Here is a 25,649-nt window from a genome sequence, read left to right as displayed (position 1 = left end):
CGCCTCCGTGTACTTCAACCTCTCACTGCCGCCAAAAACATGGAATCTCATTTTTGAAAACGGGATCATGTAGCTGAAAATTTTGTGCCATAACTGTATGGATCTGGTATATTCTACGAGGGAACTGAGGTCGTGAGAAGCCGGTCAGATTTTTCGCCCATAGAAATTCTGTTATCTTTTGATCTTTCCAGACCCAAATTGTCCTGTGAAAGCTGTGGTTTTTTAGAGTTTTGGCCATGTTTGGGATCCTTGTTACGTAAGAGTACACTGTGTTCCCGTTCAGGTATAGCGCTCCTTCGATTGTAGTGTAGATGTCTTTCATCGTTGCTTCAACCGACTTGATTCCTCTTATTATCGTACCGCTTTGCTTCCACGCTGCTGTAGAACTCCGTTGAGACATTGCTGCGCTTTGCTTTTGTGTTTCCCACTTACCTGCGTTCATCTACATTCTGGGGTTTTTCTTTCTTTGCTTTTTATGAACAGTTTGTTTGCCAGACAGACTCCCATACTTGAGTCCTTTTCCCATTGGCTTCAATTCCACTTATGGCTTATTTATTCTGGATTCCTAGAAACTTTTCTTTCTAGATCTTTTATCATACTCACTAAACAGGCACCGTGTTGATATATAGGTGTGTGTTTCATGGTACATTGCGAGCTGGTTTTCTTGGTTGTTATTCTAGTCTATAAAATGAGCAGGGTAGTTTGAAGAGGAAGACCGACAAATATTAGGAAAGAAATATGTACTTGAAACAGACTAGATAGGAGGGCTGCGAAGAAAAAGCGAGAAAAAGAACAATAGCAACAACTGACCACCCAAGAGGCATGTAAAGCAGCAAGGGTAAACCAAAACTCACAACGAACACGCCTATCATATACAAGAAAAAATGAACACAATATAGGGCAGCTCACATCAAGTCCAATACTCCCGGTCCTCGATCCTCGAATACTTTTTCTTCTTCCACAGGCCCGAGAGATCCGGAAGGCGCTCGTCCAGCCAGGCGGGCAGTTGGACGCCTAGGACCGACCGTCTGCGACGTTCCCATGGCCAGTTCCACGACCGCTCAAGCGACCAAGAGGAGCTGGGAGCGGGCCATGAAAATTTGGATAAAGACCAGGACTTGGGCCACGCCAAGGACCAGGGTTTAGGCGCGGGTTGTGTCCACCGCTGCCAGATGGAGGCGGGACGGGCACCCTGCCCCGTCGCCTGACGCTTAATGTTCTCGATGATGTGATCGAAATGGCGCTCTTTGGCTTCTCGGTCGCGGTCGCGTTTCACGCCGGACCAGGCGGCCTGCTCATTGGGATCGAGACACCAGACGATGATGTCGCCTTTTCGGCGCGAGTCGTCGTGCCAGGCAGTGTTGAATGTGCGATGGCATTCGCGGTAGGTGCTGGACCAGAGGATGCCGTTGAGGGTTGGTTCGAGAGCGGCGAAGAAGACGAGGTAGTCGGGCCAAGGATGGGGGCTGTTGAATTGGAATTCGGCCGTGGTGAGGGAGGTCGCGGGGTAGTAATGCGGGTTGGTGTAGGATGGTTGACGCGGGACGTGGCGTGTACCACCGAGCATGTTGCTGCGGAGGAACTGGGCTGGGTCGGCGTAGAATTGATCGGCTTCATCGAGGTAGGTCTCTTTCTGGGTGGCGCTGAGACCAATGGGCGGGTCACAAGTGAGGGCCCAGGCGCGGAGGTCGGGGTCGACGAGGTGTGAGCGCCAGGGGGTGCTGTGACAAGGCATGAGGAAGCCCACCGTGGGACCAGCCCCAGGGTGGGCATTGGAGGTGGTGAGGACGGGGGTGTGGGAAAGATGCTGGGAGCGGAGGTAGGAGAGGACGGAGAGGGTGCCAGAGGCGTGGTACACGGTGGTGTACAAGGCGACGACGAGGTTGGCGAGGAGAAGGAAGAGCAGAATGAGCCGCCGAGGCATGTAAGATCGACTGGACTGGGAGACTGCCGGCAAAAAGAACGCGACCAGGGACGGTGCGGTTAAGACATGCATCGAGGGGAGTAGTGGATAGATGAATCGCACTTCCTTGTGGGAGATCAAGGAGAGAGTGAACGGCATGATCAGGCAGATCAGCCCCAGCTGGGCCTGCATTGAAGCCTGCGCATTGTCAGAGAAGACAGACCGCTGGGTCAATGTGCGGTATAGACCGGGAATGGCGAAAGGAAGCGCAGTTGTCAGGAGGAGAGGATAGCCCTGGGAGATGTAGTAGTGCCAGTCATTCTTTCCATAGAAGACTGCCAGTGATTGCGCGATGTTGAAGTAGAGAAACTTGAGCGGTGGAAAAGTCCAGGTTCCGTAAAAGAGGCGATCCGACAACGTCGAAATGGCAAGAATGGCAGATCTAGAGGATGCATGAGCATTTGGACAGTTGGTGAGGCCATCATACTCACCCGCAAATCAAGACTTCGCGAATGAGAGTCTTCCTTTGGGCCCAGGAGCCGCGCAGCCAGGCGACGCTGGCTAAGCTCACCCAGATCAACCCATTGGTCGGACGCAGGATACAAGCCAGAGCGGCCAGAGAAAGACATTGGCGCAACCTGAGTGTGAAGTATTAGCAACCCTGCCATAGCAAATAGAAGCGATTCTCATTCGTACCTCTTGAGAGGTACCGCGTCATTGGTCTCCTGTTCGGCGGCCGCTCTGCTAACGGCGCGCGTACTTCTCTTGCCTCCGGTCGCCGAACCAGCATTTCCAATCCATTCCCAAGGCCAGAAATAGAGGGCGACCACAGTGATGGTGGTTTCGAGGCAGTTCGACAACGTCCTGGTCGAGCAGAACCATTGCCAGGGGCTGACAACCGTCAAGGCAAGCTACCGCATTGTATCAGCCACATCCATCCCCATCGTCGAGTGTCCGGAAAACATACTGCCGCCCATGCCTCGTGACTCCCTCTTCCATATGCCAAACGAGCTAGCTTCCATGTGTAGAAATCTCCGACAGCGGCGAGAAAGGCCTGCGTAACCTTGGGAGCGACGATGAGGAGGTCGGCACGCGTCGCGGCGGACAGGCGGAGAGTTTGCGCGAGGAAGTTTGCGGAGGAATAGACGGCGGCGAACAGGAAGGGATGGATCGAAGATCTCAAGTGGTGTTTCCATTCCTATACGGCGATTTGATTATTAGCGACCACGAAGCCACCGGAGTCTCGACGCGTTGGCAGTGACCGACCCAGGTAATCCACGCCCCCTGATCCTCCCCAAAAGCAACCTGCCAAGCGGGTTCCAGCGACTGAAAGAACTCATCAGGTTGGAAAAACGTGCGCAGCGACAGCGCATTGAGCAGACGCAACGAAACAAGCGCAACGAAAACCGACCAGGCCGAGTAGGAATCCCTCCGCACTCCCCGATTCCCCGACTTCGTCATCGTCGATCGATCGCGGTAGTGGAACCAGTCCAGGGATTTAGTTTCTTCAATCTTCCGTGCTCGATTTTCCGAAGTCCGGGCGCATGACAACTGAGCCTGACAGATGACAAGTCCAGCATCAACACGATACTGCAAGAGGACAAGGTGGCCGGCCAAGCGGCGCGACTCCGCGGTGGAGCGTGGGGATCCGAGGAACAGCAGCGCACTAAAGATAAAATGTGTAATGGGAACGGCGTGTTTGGCCGGGACAGAGCGGCTCTCCCAGACTGAGTGGATCAGGGCGTCATGGGCGTCGGCGTTTATGGTTTGGTACAAAAAGTCACGGCTAGACCTGCACTTAGAGGTTCATCGCAGGATGAACGGCTAGACTTGCGCTTAGGGGTCAATTCATGGCCACCGCCTGCACACGCCCTGCGATTGACGGTTTTCTCCCGTCAGACGGTTATAAGATCTTTCTTCTCTTTCCTTCAATTTCATTTCTCTTCACTTCACTGCCCTTCTCGTCTTTTCTCTACTCGTTTCTCGCTCTTCTTCCGCATAGACTGTCCCATTGCTTCTCTCCCCCACATCTCTCTGTTTATCCCCCCCACTCCTTGATCTATTGATCTGCCACTCTCATCATGGCCTCCAACGGTACTAGCAATGGTACCAGCAATGGTACCAGTGCCTACCACGCTGCTTCTACCCAGGAGGCAATTCAGGCTGAGAAGGACTTCGCTGCCCACAACTACCACCCTCTTCCCGTGGTGTTTGCTCGTGCTCAGGGTACCTCTGTCTGGGATCCCGAGGGCCGTCATTACTTGGACTTCCTGTCTGCCTACTCCGCTGTCAACCAGGGTCATTGTCACCCGAAACTCGTCGCTGCCCTGGTCGACCAGGCCTCGCGACTGACTCTGAGCTCTCGAGCTTTCTACAACGATGTTTTCCCGCGGTTCGCCCAGTTCGTGACCGAGTACTTTGGTTTCGACATGGTGCTGCCCATGAACACTGGTGCTGAAGCTGTCGAGACGGGAATCAAGCTGGCTCGTAAATGGGGATACAAGGTCAAGGGCATTCCGGAGAACCAGGCGGTGGTCCTAAGTGCTGAGAACAACTTCCACGGACGAACCGTAAGTGTTGATTTTCCCTCGTAAATGAAGCTAATGCAAGGTTCGGACTTCGCTAATGTACGCCATCCCTACGCTTAGTTCGCCGCCATTTCCTTGTCCTCAGACCCTGAGTCGCGTGAAAACTACGGCCCTTACCTACCCGGCATTGGCTGTACCATCCCTGGCACCGAGAAGCCTATCACCTACAACGACAAGGCGGCCTTGCGGGAGGCTTTTGAGAAGGCCGGTCCCAACCTTGCTGCCTTCCTGGTCGAACCCATCCAGGGAGAGGCCGGCATTGTCGTCCCTGACGAAGACTATCTGCAAGAGGCGCGGGCACTGTGCGACAAGCACAACGCCTTGCTGATCTGCGATGAGATCCAGACGGGAATTGCTCGCACGGGTAAGCTGCTCTGCCACGAGTGGAGTGGAATCAAGCCTGACCTGGTCCTTCTGGGTAAGGCCATTTCCGGCGGTATGTACCCGGTGTCGGCCGTGCTGGGTCGGAAGGATGTCATGCTCACCGTCGAGCCGGGTACTCACGGATCGACATACGGCGGTAACCCCTTGGCCTGTGCCGTGGCCATCCGTGCTTTGGAAGTTGTGAAGGAGGAGAACATGGTCGAGAGAGCCGAGAAGCTGGGTCATGTCTTCCGTAACGGTTTGGAGGCCATTAAGAACCCCATGATTCAGACCGTGCGTGGCAAGGGTCTGCTGAATGCCATTGTCATCGACGAGTCGAAGACCAACGGACACAGCGCTTGGGATCTGTGCATGCTGATGAAGGAGAAGGGTCTGCTGGTAAGTAATTGTGGTTTCGAGTTCCCCTGAAAAGAGCCAAAATACTGATGCGCGACCAGGCCAAACCCACCCATCAAAACATCATCCGTCTTGCTCCTCCTCTCGTGATCACCGAGGAAGAGATTCAGAAGTCCCTGGAGATCATCGAACAGGCTGTGGATGAACTTCCGACTCTCAAGGGTGGCGCACCTCCCCCAGAGAAGAAGGCCAAGACCGGTGAGAATTAGGACCCATCCAAGAATCAAAACTCTTGTGGGTGAATGACAAGCATGGGAGGCCGATCTACAGTCCCAGCGATCGCGGGATATCTCACCACCCTTATGCTGAAGATGGGCCTCGCCGGATGATGAACCCACTGTCGTCAGCTAGCCTGACATGACAAGGGAGACCTCTACGTCTACCTGTCCAGGATAGGTTCTCCGGTGGATATGTGCCTCCTGCTTTTGGGGAACAAACACAAAAAGAAAGAGAGCGATGGAAAAGGTGTTTGCCCTTGTGACCAGGTTTTCAGGATTTATGAAACTCAAATGCTATTTACGATACCAAAGAATTAGCAGAAGAATGACATTTCATGACTATGACGGTACTTGCAATATAACTTTTCAGAATTGGTAAATCTCGACTGTGCCCTTGAAATGACATAAACTTGCTCTATGATTCTTACTATTGCGTTGACATGTGGCTCCCAAATCCATACACTTCACTTTCATTCCACTACCTGGCTTACGGAGATTACACTGCACGTCAACGCCCGGCAACTTTACGGAGAGAAATTGTAGATGAAGAATCTAGAAGATTGTCTTCGATGGCGAAGACACGGTCGTGATCTGTCGCTGCCAATGGTCTACTTACCCAGCTCAAGACCAAAATCTTTACCTTGATGTGAGTCGGTGGCTCAATCGATGCGATAGAGCCTGTAGGTTGTGCATGAACTGTTGAGACATTATCAGACACCGAACATCCAGATTGGTCCATAGTAGAAGGAGTGAAAAGGCCGAGTGCGTACTTTCCCCCACTTTCTAATAATTAGCATTCCCTGAATGTTGGCACAAGCAGCCCATGGATGCTTGGGATGCTTGTTCAAACTTGGCGACAAAGCTGCCTTTGTTGAGAGGTTGATATACCCTATGACTCCAGGTGCTTTAGCTGGAGATCATGATCACGATCCATGAGACAAAGATGAGTTTGTAAGGCACGCGACTTAGGCCAAAAGCAGAAAACAATTGATCCCAAGGAATGTTCTTGTTTATTACTGATCCCTTACACGGCGTCGTTGGCGCCACCGTCATATTCGACACGTCAGTCTGTCGAGGCCATTTTTGGTGGCTGCAATATCCATGCATATACATTGAATGAGACCCTGCTGAATGATCATGGGGTTCAATTTTCTTCTTTTCAATCTTCGAGTTGCTCCATAGTTGCTTAGAGGTGCAATCTTGATTCAGCGCGGAGAAAGTGGTCATTGTTGCAAGGGGTCAGGTGACGCATCTCCTTCACTTGCTCGGCACTCCTCGTTCTTTTTTCTTCCCTGCAAAACACCGTCCCCAAAGTCGTGGATCGGACCAACGTGGCGTCCATCGGGGGAAAAGCCTCAATTCCTGATCTAATCATCATGCACCATGTGTCTTTTCGATTCCTACGAATTTAACCCGAACGGGTATGTGGTGAGCCCGACGAGTCACCGCATTTATTTTTACACACATCCCGCACTTACAAGTCAATTGAACTATATTTATTGGCACGGTGCATGATGTCCTGATCATGCTACTGGTCGAAGTCTTCCGACTGATGGTGGTCGAGGTTCGTACGTTACATTCTATGAAGGATCTGCGGTGTCCCTTGCATAATGGAAAACTTGCTGATGCAAGGACCTGTCGATAGTGCCATTCGCACATAATTGTGAAATCCCACTTCGTGTGATGAACACACCGTGCCAATCAATTGGTCATGTCATTGGCTTCACTACATCTTGGCATTTCCCATGCCTCGTCGAGGGAACCTGATGTTGAACCAACGGCTAACGTATCATCGACCAAAAGCAAGGAGGAACAAGAATGTGCCAGTATACATTCCATTCGACGATTCGGGCCCGGTTAGGCCCGGATCACTCGTCACCGATCGGGAATCATGGTTACCTGGTCCGATCAGGTGTGCGAATTCCACCGTTGCCACGAGGAGCTACAAGAGAATCTCGCCTTGGGCATATCCTGGAAGGCGCTCGATTGCTGAAATAGGCTCGAGGTCTAGAGAAACGATACAAACTCAAGCCCTTTCTCTCTCATTCTTCTCAACCCCGCCGCATTAGCCTTGCGCCGCCCTTGCGAATGTGCCGGCTTTGCCTCGACGCCGTTACACATGGGATGTCTTGGATTAATCTAACTTAATCCATTTTTGACAAGAATGACATACAACGCTCAAGAGAAGGTCGCGATTCCGATTGCAGACGAGAAATATGAATCTCAGCTCACCTCGACGCGGACGAGTGTGCAGGAAAGCCGTCCTGCAGACCAAAAGAAGGAGTCTTGGTCCTCGAAACTGCCGAGTCTGAATCCGCTGCGATGGCAAAAGGCTCCCCCGATACCGGAGGAAAGGGCAGTAAGCCGAGAGCATGAGGCTCGTTTGCCTAGTCGTATGCTTTTCCAATGGATTGAGCCTATTATGAAAGTTAGTAGATCGTCCTAGTCTACATTGCCAGGATGATACTTACATTAGTATATAGGTTGGCTATCTACGGGAGTTAGAAATCCAAGACATCTGGGCTGTCAACCCTGACAGATCTGTTGACTTTCTATCAAAGGAGCTTGGGTCTAGCTTGGAACGGCGACTAAAACGAGGAGACAAGAAACCCCTGGTAGGCGCTATCTATGAAACCTTTAAACGGGAGTTCTGGATCGGTGCGATATGCCAAATCCTCGGGACTGTTATCATTGTTTTGTCTCCTCTTGTCATCCGCCACCTGATCTCCTTTGCGATGGAGGCATATGATTCTAGACATGGTACTCGACCTAGTCCGCATGTTAGCTGGGGCATAGGTTATGCCCTGGCTATCTTCTTCATGCAAGTAATCCGAGCCCTCTGCATGAGTCAATCCTTCTATAAGGGAGATGTGCTGGGTGGTCAAGTTAAAGCTGCTCTGGTCTCGCTTATTTTCTCCAAGGCAATGAAGTTGTCAGGAAGAGCGAAAGTGGACGGGCGCCATTCTGGAGAGAACGACCAAGAGCATAACGACAAAAAAGAATCTACCCCAGATGAGATCGCTGGCTGGAATAATGGTCGAATTACAATGTTAATGGGGGTCGAAGCGGATCGAGTTGATAGAGCCTGCGGGAGTATTCACCTTCTTTGGGCCACACCAATCTGCTTGGCCGTCGGCCTTGTGGTTCTATTGTTTACCATCGGATACAGCGCGCTTTCCGGGTACGGGTTCATGCTTCTTTCGGTGGTTTTACTGACCTACATTGTGCGGTGTCTTGTGAACCTACGGGTGACGGTCAACAAGACCACGGACCAACGTGTGTCTTTGACCCAGGAGATCGTGTATAACGCGAGGTTTGTCAAGTTCTTTGGCTGGGAGAACTTTTTCTTGGAAAGACTTCGGAAACTTCGACACATCGAGATGCATTCTCTCCACAAACTGCTCGCCGTACGACATGCCGTCATAGCCAGCTTTGTATCAATGTCTACTTTTGCGGCGATGTTCGCCTTCATCACCTACGCATTCTCGGGCCACGGTGCCTCACCCGACAGTATCTTTGCGTCATTTGCAGCCTTCAATGCGCTGCGAGCGCCTCTCAGCATGATGAATCTGGTCATCAGTACCGCAACGGATGCCTGGACTGCCCTAGACAGACTCCAGGACTTCTTCAGGGCCGAAGAACGGGAAGATTTCGTCGATTGGGATATGGGTATGAGAAACGCCATCGAGATGGATCACGCATCATTTACGTGGGAGCAAGCGCCGTCGTCTAAAGGATCAGAAGCGAACAGCACCGAATCAAGCCTTCGTGGTTCCTCGTCCGACGAGTCTACGGAGAAATTAGCACATGCCAAGCAACGCTCGAGGGATAGTGCAGAGCAAATGCCCTTCAAGATCTCCGATATCGATCTGAAGGTGGGTCGTCGCGAGTTAATCGCCGTGATTGGAACCGTTGGCAGTGGAAAGAGTTCTTTGCTGGGGGCGTTGGCGGGCGAGATGCGCTTAACGTCTGGAGGCGTTCGCATGGGCACGACGAGGGCGTTTTGTCCTCAGTATGCATGGATTCAGAATACCTCTGTCAAGAACAATATTCTTTTTGGTCATGAATATGACGAAACAAGGTATAACCAGGTGATTGACGCCTGTGCCCTCCGCTCGGATCTCGCCATGTTTCCAGACGGCGAGCAGACCGAGATTGGTGAGCGGGGAATCACCATATCTGGTGGTCAGAAGCAGCGACTGAATATTGCTCGGGCCATCTATTCGAACTCCGAGCTCGTCCTTTTGGACGACCCGCTGTCTGCGGTGGATGCACATGTGGGACGCCAGATCATGGACAAAGCCATCTGCGGCCTTCTCAGAGATCGATGCCGAGTCCTGGCAACCCACCAGCTTCATGTGCTTGGCCGCTGTGATCGGATCATCGTGATGGATCAAGGCCGGATACATGCCTTTGACACCTTCGCGAACCTTATGCAAAATGACGAAGTGTTCCGGTCCATCATGTCTAGTACTGCCCAGTTGGAAACTTCGGACAAAGAGACTCCCGGCCACAACACGGAGATTCAACCAACTGAGGAGAAGCCAAAGAATGAGGGCTCAGGCGCTGCCCTGATGCAAACGGAAGAGAGAGCTACAGCTTCTATGGGGTGGGATGTCTGGAAAGCCTACATATCCGCGACTGGCTCCATCTTTCACCCGTTCCTTTTCCTGATTCTGACACTCCTTGTCAATGGCGCAATCATCATGAACGGGCTCTGGCTAGCCTATTGGACGTCCGACAGGTACCCTTATCTGGGACCAGGAGGCTACTTGGGAATTTACGCTGCCCTCTGTGTGGCTCAGTTTGTTATTGTTTATGTTTATTCGTTTCAGCTCACCTACGCTTCTTCTAACGCCGGGAAAGCGATGCTCCAAGAAGCCTTGTATCGTGTCATGCGAGCGCCCATGTCTTTCTTCGATACGACGCCCTTGGGCCGCATCACCAACCGCTTCTCAAAGGATGTTCAGGTGTTGGATAGCGATCTCGGAAACTCGTTACGAATGTTCGTGATGATGTTCTCTATGATTGTCGCTACCTTGGGTCTGGTCGTTGCTTACTTCTATTATGTGAGTGATTTTAACTGACCAGGGCATCTGTGCTCTTTAATACGATTCTAACTGTTATTCTCAGTTCGCCATTGCCATCCCACCGATGTTCTTCCTGTTTTGGATCATCTCGTCTTACTACCGAGGTTCGGCCAGGAGTTTGAAACGCCACGAAGCAGTCCTCCGTTCTGGGGTATTTGCTCGCTTTGGTGAAGCTATCACTGGCACCACCTGCATCCAAGCGTATAACAGAGAAGAGCATTTCCGACAGGTCATCCACAAAGCTGTCGATTCGATGAACGGGGCCTACTTCCTCACCGCTGCAAACCAAGGCTGGCTTGTGGTCCGCGTTGAAATGGTGGGCGCTATTCTAATCCTCATCGTCGGGATCCTCGTCGTCACCTCGCGCTTCAATGTTGGGCCCAGCGAGGCAGGCATGGTCTTGTCACTCATGCTTGGAATCACGCAAAACTTCCAGTTCTGCGTCAAAGAGTATGCCGAAGTCGAAAACGACATGAACTCCGTCGAGCGCATGCACCACTACGCCAGCAACCTCGAACAAGAAGCACCGCTGGAGCTGAACAAAGTGACCCCCTCGTGGCCCGAAAAGGGTCGCATTGTCTTCGACAACGTCGAGATGTGCTATCGAGCAGGCATGCCGCCCGTTCTGAAGGGGCTCACCATGGACATCCGTGGCGGCGAACGCATCGGCATCGTTGGCCGCACCGGCGCCGGCAAATCCAGCATCATGGCGGCCTTATTCCGAATGACCGAGCTCTCCGGCGGCAGCATCAAGATCGACGACACGGACATCTCGCGCATCGGTCTCCACGAACTCCGCACGCGCCTCACCATCATCCCTCAAGACCCGACCCTCTTCCAAGGCACCGTGCGCTCCAACCTCGACCCCTTCAACGAACACACGGACCTCGACCTCTGGTCCGCCCTTCGAAAAGCCCATCTCGTCGGCCAGGACATCCCAAGCGACACCACCACCACCGCTGCTCCTGCCCCGACAAACTCTACCCCCAACTCCACGCAACGCCTCCACCTCGACTCCACCGTCGATCAAGACGGTCTGAACTTCTCCCTCGGCCAGCGGCAACTCATGGCCCTCGCGCGGGCCCTGGTCCGCGACTCCCGCATCATCGTCTGCGATGAAGCCACCTCTTCCGTGGACTTTGAGACCGACGAACGCGTCCAGGAGACCATGGCGACTGGGTTCCGGGGTAAGACGCTCCTGTGCATTGCGCATCGGTTGCGCACGATCATCAACTATGATCGGATCTGTGTTATGGACAAGGGTAGGATCGCGGAGATGGATACCCCTGTTAGGTTGTGGGAGCGACGGGGGGGTATCTTTAGAGGGATGTGTGAGCAGAGTGGGATTTCGAGAGAGGATTTCGGGGCGTAGATTGTTGGTTGGCTGGTTGACGAGAGGGTGTTGAGTCGAGTTTGAGCGAGTGGATTGACTGTGTTAGCTTGGTTTGGTCTGGGATCTGATGGATGGTTTCGAGAGAAATAGAATGAGAGAGGACAGGTATACAAGGTGTACAGAGGTGAGAAGGAACCGAAAACCAGGTAATGATTGTCTTGCTTTCATGGAATATATTGAATTATAAGGATGGACGGATGAATGAATGGATAGATTGAAAGGACAAACAACTGATTAATGGGGCAAAGATAGAACTATGGGATTACGTTGAAGAATGAAGATGTACAGTTAAAAGTTAACAATTAATGAGATAACTAACTGGGAATTCCGTGTTCTTAATTGACAAGGTCCTCTTTTCTAAGAATTAGAATATCATATCTAACTTCATATCCACCTCTATTCGTGATCGTCAAGATGATACAACCACATTCAAGTAACCTACTTCCCTCTATAGTCACCTTCACCTTCAACCCATCCATTCATGCAGCCTTACCCAACAACCCTAACAACCTCACCAAAACCCAGCTACCGATACCTCACCGACCCCCTCCTCTGCTCCGAATACCTCCTTTCTACCCCATAATGTTCCTCCTCCTGTTGCCCCTTTCGCCCTTCTTCCCCTTGTCCCTGGCCAGCCTCTCCACCAGCACCAAGACCAATGCCGTGATTATATCCCTCCCCCGGAAACCTAGGCGGACCTCCTAAACTCGCCAACACGGCCGTGTTGTTGGCGGTCAAGTCATCCAGGATGTCGAGTTCGGATTGCGAGAACCATTTCGGGATGATGTATACGCGGAATGGAATCATGGCTGTTATGAGGATTGGGAAGCCTGGTTTATATTACATTAGTGGATTTGATAGGTTTGTTGGGCTGAGGAGATATTGAAAAGAGGGGAGAAGATGGGATTTATCGAGACATGGGTAGGGTAGGAGGAAAGGGGAAGATCAATCATACCAATAGCAGCCACCGTCATCGAAACCGCCACGCAAGCAGCAACCCCCAAAACCTGACACGCAACATAAACCCAAATCCCCCTCTTCCGGACCCTCAACAACGGCTCATCCCTCTGAATAAACCGATTCTCCCGAGCCAAGAAGACTAGTTTCTTCAGGATCCCGTTCGACTCGATAGACCCCCATCCGACGATGAAGAAGACGCCAGCGAAGACGGCAGCCGGCATGGTGTGTAGAACGATAAGGAGGGGACCGGTCATGGTGCCGATGATGGCCAGGCCCATGAGGAAATGGGAGATGCGCTGCTCGACCACCGCGGTGGCTTTTGTGATGGGGCGGCGGAGCTCAGAGCCTTCGCCTTCGGAGGTGGGGATGATGGCGAGACTGGTTTCGTAGATGGTGAGGGAGTCCGTGTGCACGGGGGCCTGGGTTGGGGTTAGCTTGTTTTTTCGAGGGAGGGGAGGGGAGGGTTTGAGGATGGGAGATTGGTTTGTATACCTGGGGAACGAGACCGTTTGGCATGGGGATTCCGGTGATGCCTGCGAGGAAGGTCGTGCAGCCCAGGAGGAAGAAGTCCCAGTGGAAGCCTGCTGGTTTCTTGAGGGGGAATTGGCGTGCTTGGGCACCGAGACTGCTTACGTTCTGGGATGATGGTAAGTATGTAACGCAGACGAGACGAGGATGGTAGACCTACATGGTCATAGTAGAACAGCAGCATGACTAGAAAGCCGAATGGCAACGCCGCAAAGACCCATTTCACCTCCAGCTCCCAGAAATGGATTAACCAGCCCCGTGGCTGCGTGGGATAAAAGGCCCGAGTAATGGGGACGAAGGAGATACCAGTTGATTTCAGATTTCCTGGAATATGGGCAAAGCCTACCCAAAAGATTGTAGCGATCTAGATGTAACTTGTTAGGGTCGCTAAGTGAAGGGGACCAGAAAACATACGACATAGGCATAGTCTGCTAGTAATCCACGGAACCATGGCCGACAGATAGTGCTAGACCCTAGCATTTCCAATCCATAAATGGTCAGAAAATACAGGATAGCAATCATGGTGCTCATGAAGCCAGCAGCCGATCCGTACTCGCTGAACTCGTTAACCAGTTCCTCGACTCCTTTGACTGCTTATCTTCAGTATCCTATCTCCAAAATACTGCGAGAAAACCTACTGCAGTATATAATCCCGACATAAGCACCAAACGACTCAGACGAAAAGTCCGTCACATATCGCATGTAATCACATAGATTACACACAGCCACGATCCAATGAAAGATAGCCGCCCAGATAGCGGTCCAGCACATGAAATTAGGATAAATGGCAGGTTCGTATCTCGTAACAATGTCATAGATTGTATAATTGAACAACGAGATGAGACCGGTAATCCCGACAATGGTGAGCGGTTGCGCACCAAGCAGGCTGAAGACCATAGCAGCCAACGCTGAGGAAAAGAGCGCCTCGTTGATGCCATAAAACTCACCGGTGCGACGGTACATGTCTAATGTGTAGGCGATAGCGGGGAGTATACTATATCCTCATTTATTAGCAGCTCAACGCATCCTTGTCTGGGAGAACATACTTGACAAAGTACATGCGGATGGTGCTGGCAATTGTCCGGTAGGTCAGAGCATCAGAAAAGTCACTCCAGTAGTAGGGCAGTCGCCGTCGAACATCATGGTACATGCCACGAAATGGTCGTAAAGGACGTAGGCGTTTCCATCCAGAAAGGTTGTCGTAACTATAGGAAACGGAGGGTTTCTCTCTAGTAAGATGAGATGTGTTCGACATCGTGAGATGGTAGGGTATGAACAGATCGACAAGAAAATGGAATAAAGAAAGGACGAGTCATTTATAGTCTTATATGGTGATCAAATTCGCTTAGGGATCCCATTAGCCACTGGTCTTAACGCTGGGCGCGGAATTTGCCTATTAGCAGAGGATGGAAGTGATGATGAATGCAATGCTGCTAGCATGTCCACCGAGCAATCCCAAAACTCGATCCTCGAAGTTTTCGACAGGACAATCTATGGCTACAATCTATATCTTATTTCTCACCAATGCCCATAGAGTTGCAGTTTTTGAACATGCTGGTGTGCACATGGATAACGTCATGTTGTAGAGGCCGCTGACTCATCCGCTCTGCCTGCTTCAAAATTGCTTTTTTGAGATAGGGAACCCAACTCTACTATATCTTATCTTTACTGGAGTTCTTAAGGGATTTAAGGGTTTCGGTCTATTAGGTCCAAAGTTTGCTCTTGATTTTTAACATCTTTTGTAGAGTGATTACATTATAGAAAAATTGGATAACGTTTTCAACCACCGAGCGGTCTAAACCCCCGAGCGGTCCGTTTTCTTCCGCACCCCCATCTAAATCGACCTTTAAAACCACCAACGCTATTAGAATTGATTAATTAAAATACATGAAATAATAGCTATTTACTAGGGCAATTCCGAATTGTATGTCCGATTGTTCCACATCAACTACAGCGTTGCGGAGCTCGTCGACGAGGCGCCGGAGTAGATTCCGCAGACTGCTCATTAAGCTGCGTGTTAAGCTGCTGAACGCGATTTTCACCTTTTTGGACATTAAGAAGGCGGTCATTTCCTATTTCAGCACGTTTTCTTGCCTTTTTCTGGCGTTGTCGTCCATTTTCAGCACGTATAGCCCTAATTTCTTGCTCTAAAAGTAGCTGGGTTTGCATTGCCATTTGCGCCGCTTTCTCAAGATGTTGAATATGCGCAATAGGACTGCTAGAAAGCTGCCGCTTTCTATTAAGGCTGTTCTGCAGGCTTCGAACCTTTCGATCTAGCTGGCGAGTATTCTGCGGAGTCTGAAAAGCAGAAGAAATTGAGCCTTCAACTAGTGGTGGTGTAGGCGTACGTAGTTGAAAGGTAAGCGTAGAGAGAACATGCTCTGGATTAAGCGGCTTAAGTCCTGTTCCTCTAAAACCGCTGCAGATATTAGATGAAGTAAAGACTTCCTTGTGTGCATCTAGATATAGCGATAGAAAGTCTTCTTTATCAATATGATTGTTGCCGACTTTCATACGATGTTCAAGAAGCTTTCCGTACGCTCTCTTAAGCGGACTAAAGACACCCACATCAAGCGGTTGAAGAAGATGCGAAGCATGGGCAGGCATGCAGAGACAGATTATTGCATGCTGCTTGCAGAAATTATCGAATTCAGCAGTTAGATGGCTGCTATGGCCGTCAAAAATAAGTAATCGCTTAACACCAATCATATAGCGCTTAGAAAGCGGTTCAAAGACATTTTTCAACCAAAGAAGGCCTATTTCATCAGTCGTCCAGCCATTCTGACTAGTAGAAATCCACCAGTCGCGAGGAAGCTTAGATTCTTGGAACCAGGCAGCCTGTTGGACGCTTGCTTTCAATATAATAACTGGCGGTAGATATACATCTTTTGACCCGATTGTCTCGATAACTGTGGCCCATTCACGATTGCCTTGAATAACTCTGCGCGGCCGCTCGCTTCGCTCAACTGCAGTAATCACTTTTGAAGTAGAGCAGAGTCCCATTGCAAAGCCAGTCTCGTCGAAGTTCCAGATATCGTCTTCATGTATGCCGTGTTCTTGAATAGTTGCTTGTACAGTCTCAAACCACGGTTTTATAACCTTTGGATCTTCCTGCTTTGCGCGCTGATAAGTAATACGTCTAGTATATCGCGTACGAAGCTCAGAATGACGCTTAACGAATTTATAAGGCCAGTTGATTCCGAGGGCTGCAGACATGTCTTGTAGGCGATTATCAAGCAATACCTGAGCCATTCCACGCAGAAATTCGGGCCGAATTGGGAATCCTCGCTTCTCTGCATCTAGTAATTGCTTTAAAAGCAATTGCTCTTCGATTTCGGTCAGTTTGTGGCCATTAGCGCGTGTTTCCGATCGTGGTTTGATTCCATTAAGCCGTCGCAGTAAAGTCGTTTTTGAAACACTAAATAGATCTGCCGTACGCGTTTTTGATCGAATTTTTTTTGATTTAGAGGCAGATACTGCCATCTGAATTCGACTCTCCTTAGAAAGATGCATTTCCGATGATAGTGGTGGAAAAAAGACGCGTCGAAGTTGAAGTTCTGAATTAGATAGGGGGTGGTGGAGAAAACGGACCGCTCGGGGGTTTAGACCGCTCGGTGGTTGAAAACGTTAGGATAGCTGAAGGAAAATCAGGTAATAGAATACTGGATTTCTGCTGAGCAGAATTAAGGCGGTCTATTTTTAACCAATCATCTGGGGACTGCTTTTCTAGGTACACAACTATGTGACTACTGTATCTTCGAAGCTCTTAGGAGTTTAGGGATCACTTACGGCTCTTTGAAAGGTTTCTTAATTTTATTGGGGATTTAAATAATGCTTATTATAGTACGTCTTGTTTATCTCTCCTTTTCTTTTCTGGTTAGAGCACTTGGAAGTTGAGGATAATATTGATGAAGGATGTAATACCATTACAGGCTGCCCGTGCCGTAGCACGGGCAGAATTCGCCATCCCATTTTGGATCCAGGGTACTCCGTATGCGTTGACAAACGGAGTATGTGGATCTTCGCTTGCCCATATACTCTCTCTGGTCTAGTTTCGACATGGAAAACCCATTACTATCATCGGGGATAATCTCCCAGCTCTGTGGTATCCTCCAGAACCCTGACTTTCTCCCACAATTAGCATCGGCCATCGAGGAGTCAAAGCTGCGTCAGAACAGTGATCACTTGTTCCTGCAAATTCAAGCTTCTCTCTGCACCGTCCCATCAGCCGATTTGCATCGAGGCTCCTTGATCCTGGTTAGCTCTTTCATGACCACTTGTATGCTTGTTCTAGCTGACTTTGTAGGGCTGTATCGATCTCCATGATGGGAAGCTCGTACCACCACGGCTTACTTCCGTAAACCCAGATCCGGTGGTAAGTGCTATATGCACCATACTCTGATCTATATCGTCAAGTCCTAACCAAGCATGCAGGATCCATCAAGAGATGGTGTTGTTCCCTTAACACCACAGTCCATGGTAGATGAAGCTAGCCCTCGGTCCCCGAAGCGTCGAAAGACCGTCAGTAGTCTCCGACTTGCTCCATTCAAGTCGATAGCTTCGCCCAACGAAGAAGAGCTTGAAAAGGATGACCAAGATACTTCGGTTCCTGGAAGCAGTGTGTCCCATCCACAAACAGCCTCAATCCGCCAAGTACATAGCGACACAGGATTCCCACAGCGCAAAAAGCCAGGACGAGATAGCTCTGTTCCAGTAATGGAGCCTACGTCAACTGATAAACTCATATCTGGCATATGGCGTCAGGTATTCTCGCCTGTGCAGTTGAGCCGGCTTCCATCCGTATGTGGTGATGAACAGATAATAGAGCCGAGTATCAATATCCGTACTGGAGTTAGTGGAGATGTATGTATATGGATGCTGTGTTGCTCTTCCCGTTTAACCAATCACAGGTCTTCCGCGCTGTCAACACGCTGTGTTTAAAATACTCCAACCAAAGCCAGTCGTCTCGGGCCTTGGAAATGATCGTGCAAGCCTATTGGATAGAGTGCTACGAGGCCCGCATCGCCGTGATTCGGCTTCAAAATCAGAATTTGTCCATCACGGAGTCTCGAATGATAGCACTGAAAGAAGCTTGTGCCGTGCTGAAGTGGAAAGAGAAAAACCTACGAAATCGGATGTCAGTCATGTCTATTCGTTGACCCATCACTCTCCTAAGTACTGACCTATCAATTCAGTGCAATCTGGCGCGGTTATAAGGAGATCAAAGACGCCGGGGGATGGGCCAGTCTGATCTTCGCCAGTGTTGGAGTCTACCGATTCTGCAAATACCGCACGGGGTTTGGAGAGGGACTCTCAACGCGCCTGCGCCATATTAAATGCAGTCTTGAACTTGCGGCTGACACTCTGCACCCAGAATGGCGAGACCTCCTGCAAGTCATCGGTCAGGTCGAAGCACCTCGATACTGCGGTCATCCTCACGAATGGGTCACGGTGGCTGGTGAACCGGCGGTCCCAATAGCTTCGACATACGCTCACCTTAACCTACCCAACGGATTCCAGTATCAATTCATCGACGAGTGTGTCATAGACTATACAGTGTTCGGCACCGATGACCCACGCCAGGTCCCCGGTCTCGATCCCGAGACCTGCCCCGTCTGCAAGCAACGACAGTCCGACGAGATCGAGAAGAACCAATGCACCTGCTTCCCAACCCTATTAGGCGGCATTCGTGATTCGATACCGGTACAACTGTTTCACACGACCAGCGGCAAGAACAACGGCGTCGTAGCCCGCACTGTATGTCCTCCCTTCTCCTTGCTTGCAACCTGTACCAGCTTTCCCACACCTCCACCATGTCCTTGAAACTCCCGTCGGAGGTCCAATACAATGAACCGAGCCAATGAGCCCATGAATAACCCCATCTATTCAATATAGTCCATCGACCGCGGCACCGCCATCGGCGAATTCATCGGCCTCATAACGAACGGGATCTCCGGTATGGACGTGATGCAGGGCGGCTCGCACAAGAAGCAAACGTACCAGATCTACCAAGGTCAGATGGGCAACTTCACACGCTTCATCAATCACTCGTGTCGACCGAACAGCCAGTTTCAGCGATTCTACTGGCGCGGGAAGGAGCGCATCGTGGTGGTTTCGCGGGGCGTGGTGGCGGGAAGCGAGATCACGGTAGACTATTCAAATCAGTATTGGCATCAGTTGGATAAGAGGTGTCTTTGTGGGGAGGTTTGTTGTCGGTTTAGCGGAAGACGAGAGGAGAGGTTTGGAAGGAAAGACATATAGAACGGGTGAGTATCTATTAGCGAGTCCGGACGGGTCGGGTACCAAGTCACGACGTGCAGCGGCTCGCTCACTCCATGTTTCTCCCTCCATAATCTCTAGACTAGCTTCTCCTCTGGCGATACGGACCCGTGGACCTGTATGGGATGCCGGGTGGGTGATGCGAGATGAGATGGTTGGTGGTTGTGGATGATGGAAGAGCGGGAAGAGGGATAGAAGAAAAGGCGTGATGCGGGAGACGAAATGGGAGGGGTGACACAGGTCACATGTCTGGCAGGTCAGACTTATGGGACGATGGACTTTGTTATTTAGGCTACAATAGACCATGCTTTAAGGGTTGTATGTGGTTTTATCTGATTTATGAATGAATGAATGATCTTGATACCCATATATCAAGATGACAAGTTCTGGGTGAAGATAGATTCACAAGAACCCTAGTCAACTATCTACTTATCACAGCGATTGAGGATAACAAGCATGAAAAAGAATTAGAAGAGCAGCAGCTGCCTGAAATTAAAGCCCGTGTCCCAACTCGCACCGGCTGTTTAATGTGCTGCTGATCCGCACAGGATTGTGTAACCCACTGGTCCAACGTCTTCGGCATGTTGCATGTCTTACATCGCGTGCACACGTCAGATTAGATAATTTAACAAGACCAGATGAGCCATGACAGGAGGAATGCCTCGTCAGGCGAGTCAGGTCCCGCGCATCCACAGATCCACCAATAACGGGATGCTCGTGCAACCCATCAGCAGACCACCACGGCAGTGCTAATTCTCCTCCGGGCAACTAGCTGCCCCTCTTACAGCCCTTGACTATCTTGAGCTGGCCAGGATGTACCGGAGATACATCCCAGCCCGCCTAGATCGACACGGCGAAACAAGTACCGGTACCTCACGAAATACTATTCATGCTATTGACTAAGCCCCCTGTCAACCGCACCCTCTAGTCCATCACCAGCTATGATTGGAGAAGAGACCTGTCATCGCCACCCCCGAGTAGTTCGTCTCTCGAGAACTGATAAACCCTGCTGCCTAGATCGAGTGGATCCAGCAACATCGCCACCAGGGTCCAGATGGAGCAGTTCAGGGTCGATTGGGAGTTTAGCGGAAGCTGACTTTAAATATAAGCTTATTTGGACGTCCATAACGGTTCTATTCGATCCTGCCCGCCTTCAAGGCGAATCTTGCAAGCCCATTTCGTCGACAACCGATGCCTCGGAAGTGGCAAATTATGCTGCGGCAAGTAGGGCTCGAAGTCACGTGCAACACGGTCAGATCCACGACTCATGGAATGGCCCCAAAAAGGAAAATTTGATGGAAAACCCAGATGTTAAAATTGAAAACAGAGTTAAATCGGACTTTATTCCGGTGTGGATCCGGTGTTGCGAGGATGGCTTCAGCAAGACGATCGGCTGTCGTGTGAGTCGAATTCTGTCATATCGGCTGCTACACACGGTCCCTCCACTCATGACGTGGCCATCCAGTTCACGAACAAGTTAGCGGAGGACCGTGTGTAAGGGCTGACACTATATATCTGGGGGTGTCAATCCATTCTGGAAGAGGTAACTCCAACGAGGCCGTATTCTGAAAACTCTGCGGACGATCGGCTGGCACGAGCGCTAGGTACGGTTAATGATATCGTGATCGTCAAAAGAACCTGTCCACCCCAACCGGATGACGTTTGACAAGAGGAATATCATTAGTGAGGGGGAGGCCGGTCGGACTTTTTGTCCGCAGCCTTGTGAAATCCTTGCAAAGGCCGAAGAGCGGAAACCCAACACATAACATTAATAATCATAATGCTAAGTTATGGCGGTTGTAACGGTGATAATCCTCGAGGATGATTGCATCAGCGGAAATACGGATACGGATGGCAGCCTTTTCCTCCCGGTGGGTCGGACGGTTCGGCTTCCAACGTCCGAGAGACGGGCAGAGTTGCCTGATCCAGCCTGTCTGGGCCGTCAGAGCCGCTGGAAATAATGGAAGAAAAAGAGGAAAAGAAATTAGAAATGTTCCAAAAGAGATCCATGGATTTAAGCACAATGGGCCTTTAACGAAGAAGAACGAAAGAAAGAAATAAAAGAAAAAATAAAAATAAAAATAAAAAAAAAAAGCGGCGCCGAAGCCGAGCCGGTGCATCCCTATAGGGCAAGGATTGGTGTTTAATCTTAGTTCTTCTCGGGGTCCCTTAATCAGTTAATTAGTCGCGCATCAAGCATTGACCGCCAAGCCCGCGCCCTTCCATGCTCAATGACGATGGATTTTCATTATTCAATGGATCAGCTCACTCTCTCGTCACTTATACTAAGGGTGGAGCTGCAGTCGGAGGACTAGTCGAGGTACTTAGCAATCATATGGCTCAATAGTCAATACTAATTCCGCTAAATGTACGGAGTAGCTACATCCAACCACCAGCAAGCAAGCAATGAGCTAAGCGTGTACTTGCGTCCGGTAGATGCTACTCCGTACAGCTTGGCGGTTGACTGTCAAACAGGGATTGATACGAGCAGAGTGGACGGTAACAGGGATGGTGAAACAACTCCTCAGTACACCGTAAGTACTGAGCAAGGAGTAAGCAAGAGGGGAAACGAACCGGGTTCTGAGGTGGCAGCGGCAGGCTTGACTCATCGCCAGGAGCACAATCCTTTCACTATCGAGAGAGCAAAAGAACCAGATCCGGCGACCCCCGTTGCCGTCTCTTGCCGCTCCATCTCGACCGCGCCTGCCACATCCGATTGATCCGATGCTTGCCAGATCTGGTGACAAAACAATCCACCGTGACCATCACTAAACCTCCCATGGCAAGTCATATGGCAAATCAATCAATATTATTAGGATCCCCCCCGACGGCGCCGCTCAGGGCCGTTGGCCTAGAGGGGGTACTCCCTTAAAGAGAAAAAAAATAAAAGGATTTTATTTTTCTTTTCCTTTTCTTTCTCGCTCTCTCTCTCTCTTTGTGACGCTTATAAATTGCGCTTTGCCCCGCTCTTCTTGAAAAAAAGATCGCTGTCCTGGTATGACCTGATCTTTTTTTCTCTCATTAGCAGCGGTATCATTCATACGCTCTCCGAAACAGCTTCAATCTTCTTGATACTCGATACCTCCTGTTTGCTGCTTACCCTTCGACCACATCTCCCATCTTGACATCATAATGGAAGCTCAACAAACGGTCTTGGCGTCGCGCCAATCTGGGCGGAGCTCCGAGAGTAGCTCGATGGATGCCATTGCGAACGAGAAGCAGAAGCTGGCCGCGACCAGCTCATCGTCGCAGCGCAGCCTTCCGGATTTGCACAATTCTGCGTCACCCAAGCGATGGAAAACTTTCTGGAAATCCTTCCGATATCTGCAGAACCTGACTCCCAAGCAAGTGGATGACTTCATGGCGTCCTACGTCATCTATAACCTTGATTGGTCCGACGAAAAGCAGATGGTTGAGGAATTGGGTCCCAACTACCAGGAGAAAGTCGGTGATTGCCTGAAGGCGTATTATGGCGTGTTGAACCACCTTTGCGCGCTAGGCGACGTCGAAAAGATGTACATCCCCCCGTTCATGAGTAAGAAGGCGACGGTGTTGGAGAACCAGCTGTTGTATGAGGAGTCGATTGCGGAGGACATTGGGCTGGAGAAGGACGACAAAGTGTTGGATTTGGGTTGCGGCCGCGGCCGCGTCGCAGCGCACATGACGCAATATTCCGGTGCCCAAGTCACGGGGCTGAACATCGATCCCAACCAGATCGCCCAGGCTCGCTCCTACAACGAGGAGTGTGGCTTCAAGGATAACACCTTTGTCGTGCAGGATTTCAACAGTCTTCCTCTTCCCTTCGAATCCGAGTCCTTCGATGCCTTCTACCAGATCCAAGCCCTGAGTCTATGCAAGGACCTTCCCGGTCTCTTTAGCGAAGTCTTTCGCGTCGTCAAACCCGGAGCCAAGATCTCCCTGCTCGATTGGGTCAGCTTTCCGGAATATGACGCGTCGAATCCCGAACACGCCGAGCTCATGCGTCGCGTGAAGCCGCTCATTGGGGCCGTGGGAACACCTACTCCCGAAAGTCTAGAAAAGGCCTTGACCGATGCCGGTTTCACGGTGACGCGATCGGATAACGCTAGCGTCGGTGGGTTGCAGTCACCGCTGATCGAGAAGGTGGATTTCTACTTTCGTTCCATGCGACAGGTAATCCTAGGATTGGTCAAGACCCACGTGCTTCCCCGGCATTTTAAGACCTTGATCAACCGTCTGTGCTTGGATGGCGAGGCGTTCGTCAAGATGGACAAAATGCGACTGGTGACCACGAGCTACCGCATCATTGCGCAGAAGCCCCTCCAATGAGAAGGCGTCGTACAAGGATGGACCTGGAGGAAAGAATGTTAAGGCACCGGTAGTTCTGGGTTCTTTGGGGGTCAACCGGATGAGGATAGGTGAATGACCTGTCATTGTGTTCCTTCAACGTCCGTCTGAACACAGCATCCTCTCTGGTCAGAAGGAAATCGAGAAGAGCAGCCGACTGACACCACAATGGTGCTACATGTCCACTGGCTGGACATGATCATCTGTCCATTCGACTACTCGTTCCTGTGTGGTCTGCCAAGCTCGTCGCTACCTTTATGAGCCTGCCTCCACATCGCATCCGGCCGCAGCACTCTACTTTCCCAGAGTCCATCCCTGTTCTGCGAAATCTTGATTGTTTGCCAGAAGGTGAGCATCTGGTCCTTTCCGCCCGGTTGCATTCGCCACGTGCAGTGTGGCCATTTTTCATCATGGATACCCAGCCGATCCGTCTCTGACATGGCGTTCTTTAAAGATGTTTATACCCCATATCCTTACCGCATAGCCTACATACCCTAATCTCGTTTAAGGCTTCTGGATCAACCTACTCTCAGCGCAGCATGGTAAAGCGTATTAATGTCTAGGTTAATGCCCTTTCCAGCCCATGTTGTCGACTATCCGGTTAGATCCGCCCCGCCAATGGCCACTGAGTGGTCCTCATAGTCCTTGCATTTTCTTCTACCCCAAGTTTTGTCCGGTCGATTGTTGATGTTATCGCTTTTCTTGTTTGTTATATCTTCTTTGCATTGCATATCGTCATGGGTTTGTGAACGACGGCAGGATACCCATATTACTAGAGTGGGTTGTCCATAGATGCATACTATAGACTAATGATACTCCTTTAATTTCATGAAGGGTTTTTAATCGAGTGGAGCTCGAGTGGAGCTGACAAAAAGAAAAGAAGAAGAAAAAGAAGAAAAAGAAGGGAACCATGGAACTGGACCTCCGTTAACGTTAGGTAACGCGAACCATGAGCTGTGAGTTGGTCCATCCGTTGGGCTACTGGGCTACTGTTGGGTCATGTGTTTGGGCTGCGAGTCTCGGGTGGGCCATCTCCGTAACTCCGTTCTCCGTGTCTATTCTCCAAGGTCCTCCGTACCAACTACCTACTAACGACTGGCATCTAACTACAGCCACGAGACGCGAGCTTAATTCTCCGAATCATGCTGTCTCAATTCTTTGTGCTCGCTGAAAGCTCGATAAAACAATGCTCCGAAAGTCAGTACCTTTCGCTAGACTCATCCTGGCCATCGAAACCGTGATTGTCCGGCCATTCCCCACCGGCCATCTCAGGCCTTCAATGGGAGCCATCCATTTGCGCACGTTGCGACGTACTCGCGCCAATGGGCCGGTCATGGCCACGTTCTTATCGGTCCGTCCCCATTCCCCATTGACTCGTGGTGCTATTTTAAATCCATCGTCTTAATTAGAAAGACCGAACCCCCTCCTTTGGAATTTAATAAACAAGAAAGAAAAAATACAATGGCCCTTCACGATGAACTCTGGCGGTGTCGAGAATAAGAACAAGAATGACGGACAGCCTGTCAGTGTCTTGCCCCTGCATGTCGATCACGATCAGTTTGGGCGGATCCGCAAGATCGTCAA

At 50.6% G+C, this 25,649-nt stretch overlaps 6 protein-coding genes across 6 annotated transcripts; 4 read left to right on the top strand and 2 right to left on the bottom strand.

Annotated features, from left to right (window-relative positions):
• Positions 1–910: 910 nt before the first annotated feature.
• gpi10 (putative glycosylphosphatidylinositol-alpha 1,2 mannosyltransferase) lies at positions 911–3,364 on the bottom strand (the record flags this gene model as incomplete). Its single annotated transcript, XM_046087869.1, has 5 exons — positions 911–2,345; positions 2,395–2,541; positions 2,600–2,814; positions 2,871–3,101; positions 3,170–3,364. 5 exons carry the CDS (start codon positions 3,362–3,364, stop codon positions 911–913), a joined length of 2,223 nt encoding a protein of 740 aa, XP_045943837.1.
• Positions 3,365–3,761: 397 nt separating this feature from the next.
• car2 (ornithine-oxo-acid transaminase) lies at positions 3,762–6,793 on the top strand. The gene is made up of 3 exons (XM_046087868.1): positions 3,762–4,473; positions 4,552–5,253; positions 5,313–6,793. Exons 1-3 carry the CDS (start codon positions 3,985–3,987, stop codon positions 5,478–5,480), a joined length of 1,359 nt encoding a protein of 452 aa, XP_045943836.1. The 5' UTR covers positions 3,762–3,984; the 3' UTR covers positions 5,481–6,793.
• Positions 6,794–7,653: 860 nt separating this feature from the next.
• Positions 7,654–11,951, top strand: YOR1_1 (ATP-binding cassette transporter YOR1; the record flags this gene model as incomplete). The annotated part of the gene is made up of 3 exons (XM_046087867.1): positions 7,654–7,917; positions 7,973–10,558; positions 10,623–11,951. The coding sequence occupies 3 exons, from the start codon at positions 7,654–7,656 to the stop codon at positions 11,949–11,951; spliced, it is 4,179 nt and encodes a 1,392-aa protein (XP_045943835.1).
• A 546-nt stretch (positions 11,952–12,497) lies between these two features.
• LDX57_006175 (anion exchange family protein) lies at positions 12,498–14,610 on the bottom strand (the record flags this gene model as incomplete). The annotated part of the gene is made up of 7 exons (XM_046087866.1): positions 12,498–12,802; positions 12,928–13,351; positions 13,425–13,568; positions 13,621–13,824; positions 13,875–14,050; positions 14,099–14,454; positions 14,507–14,610. 7 exons carry the CDS (start codon positions 14,608–14,610, stop codon positions 12,498–12,500), a joined length of 1,713 nt encoding a protein of 570 aa, XP_045943834.1.
• Positions 14,611–17,519: 2,909 nt separating this feature from the next.
• LDX57_006174 (SET domain-containing protein) lies at positions 17,520–19,721 on the top strand (the record flags this gene model as incomplete). The annotated part of the gene is made up of 6 exons (XM_046087865.1): positions 17,520–17,717; positions 17,767–17,835; positions 17,895–18,323; positions 18,371–18,597; positions 18,656–19,217; positions 19,356–19,721. The coding sequence occupies 6 exons, from the start codon at positions 17,520–17,522 to the stop codon at positions 19,719–19,721; spliced, it is 1,851 nt and encodes a 616-aa protein (XP_045943833.1).
• Positions 19,722–22,871: 3,150 nt separating this feature from the next.
• On the top strand, positions 22,872–24,047 carry LDX57_006173 (class I SAM-dependent methyltransferase; the record flags this gene model as incomplete). Its single annotated transcript, XM_046087864.1, has 1 exon — positions 22,872–24,047. One exon carries the CDS (start codon positions 22,872–22,874, stop codon positions 24,045–24,047), a length of 1,176 nt encoding a protein of 391 aa, XP_045943832.1.
• Positions 24,048–25,649: the final 1,602 nt, after the last annotated feature.

The sequence above is a fragment of the Aspergillus melleus genome (genome assembly GCF_016097325.1).
Source record: "Aspergillus melleus strain CBS 546.65 chromosome Unknown contig3, whole genome shotgun sequence".
Classification (NCBI taxonomy): domain Eukaryota; kingdom Fungi; phylum Ascomycota; class Eurotiomycetes; order Eurotiales; family Aspergillaceae; genus Aspergillus; species Aspergillus melleus.
This window is presented reverse-complemented; position numbering and strand designations above follow the sequence as displayed.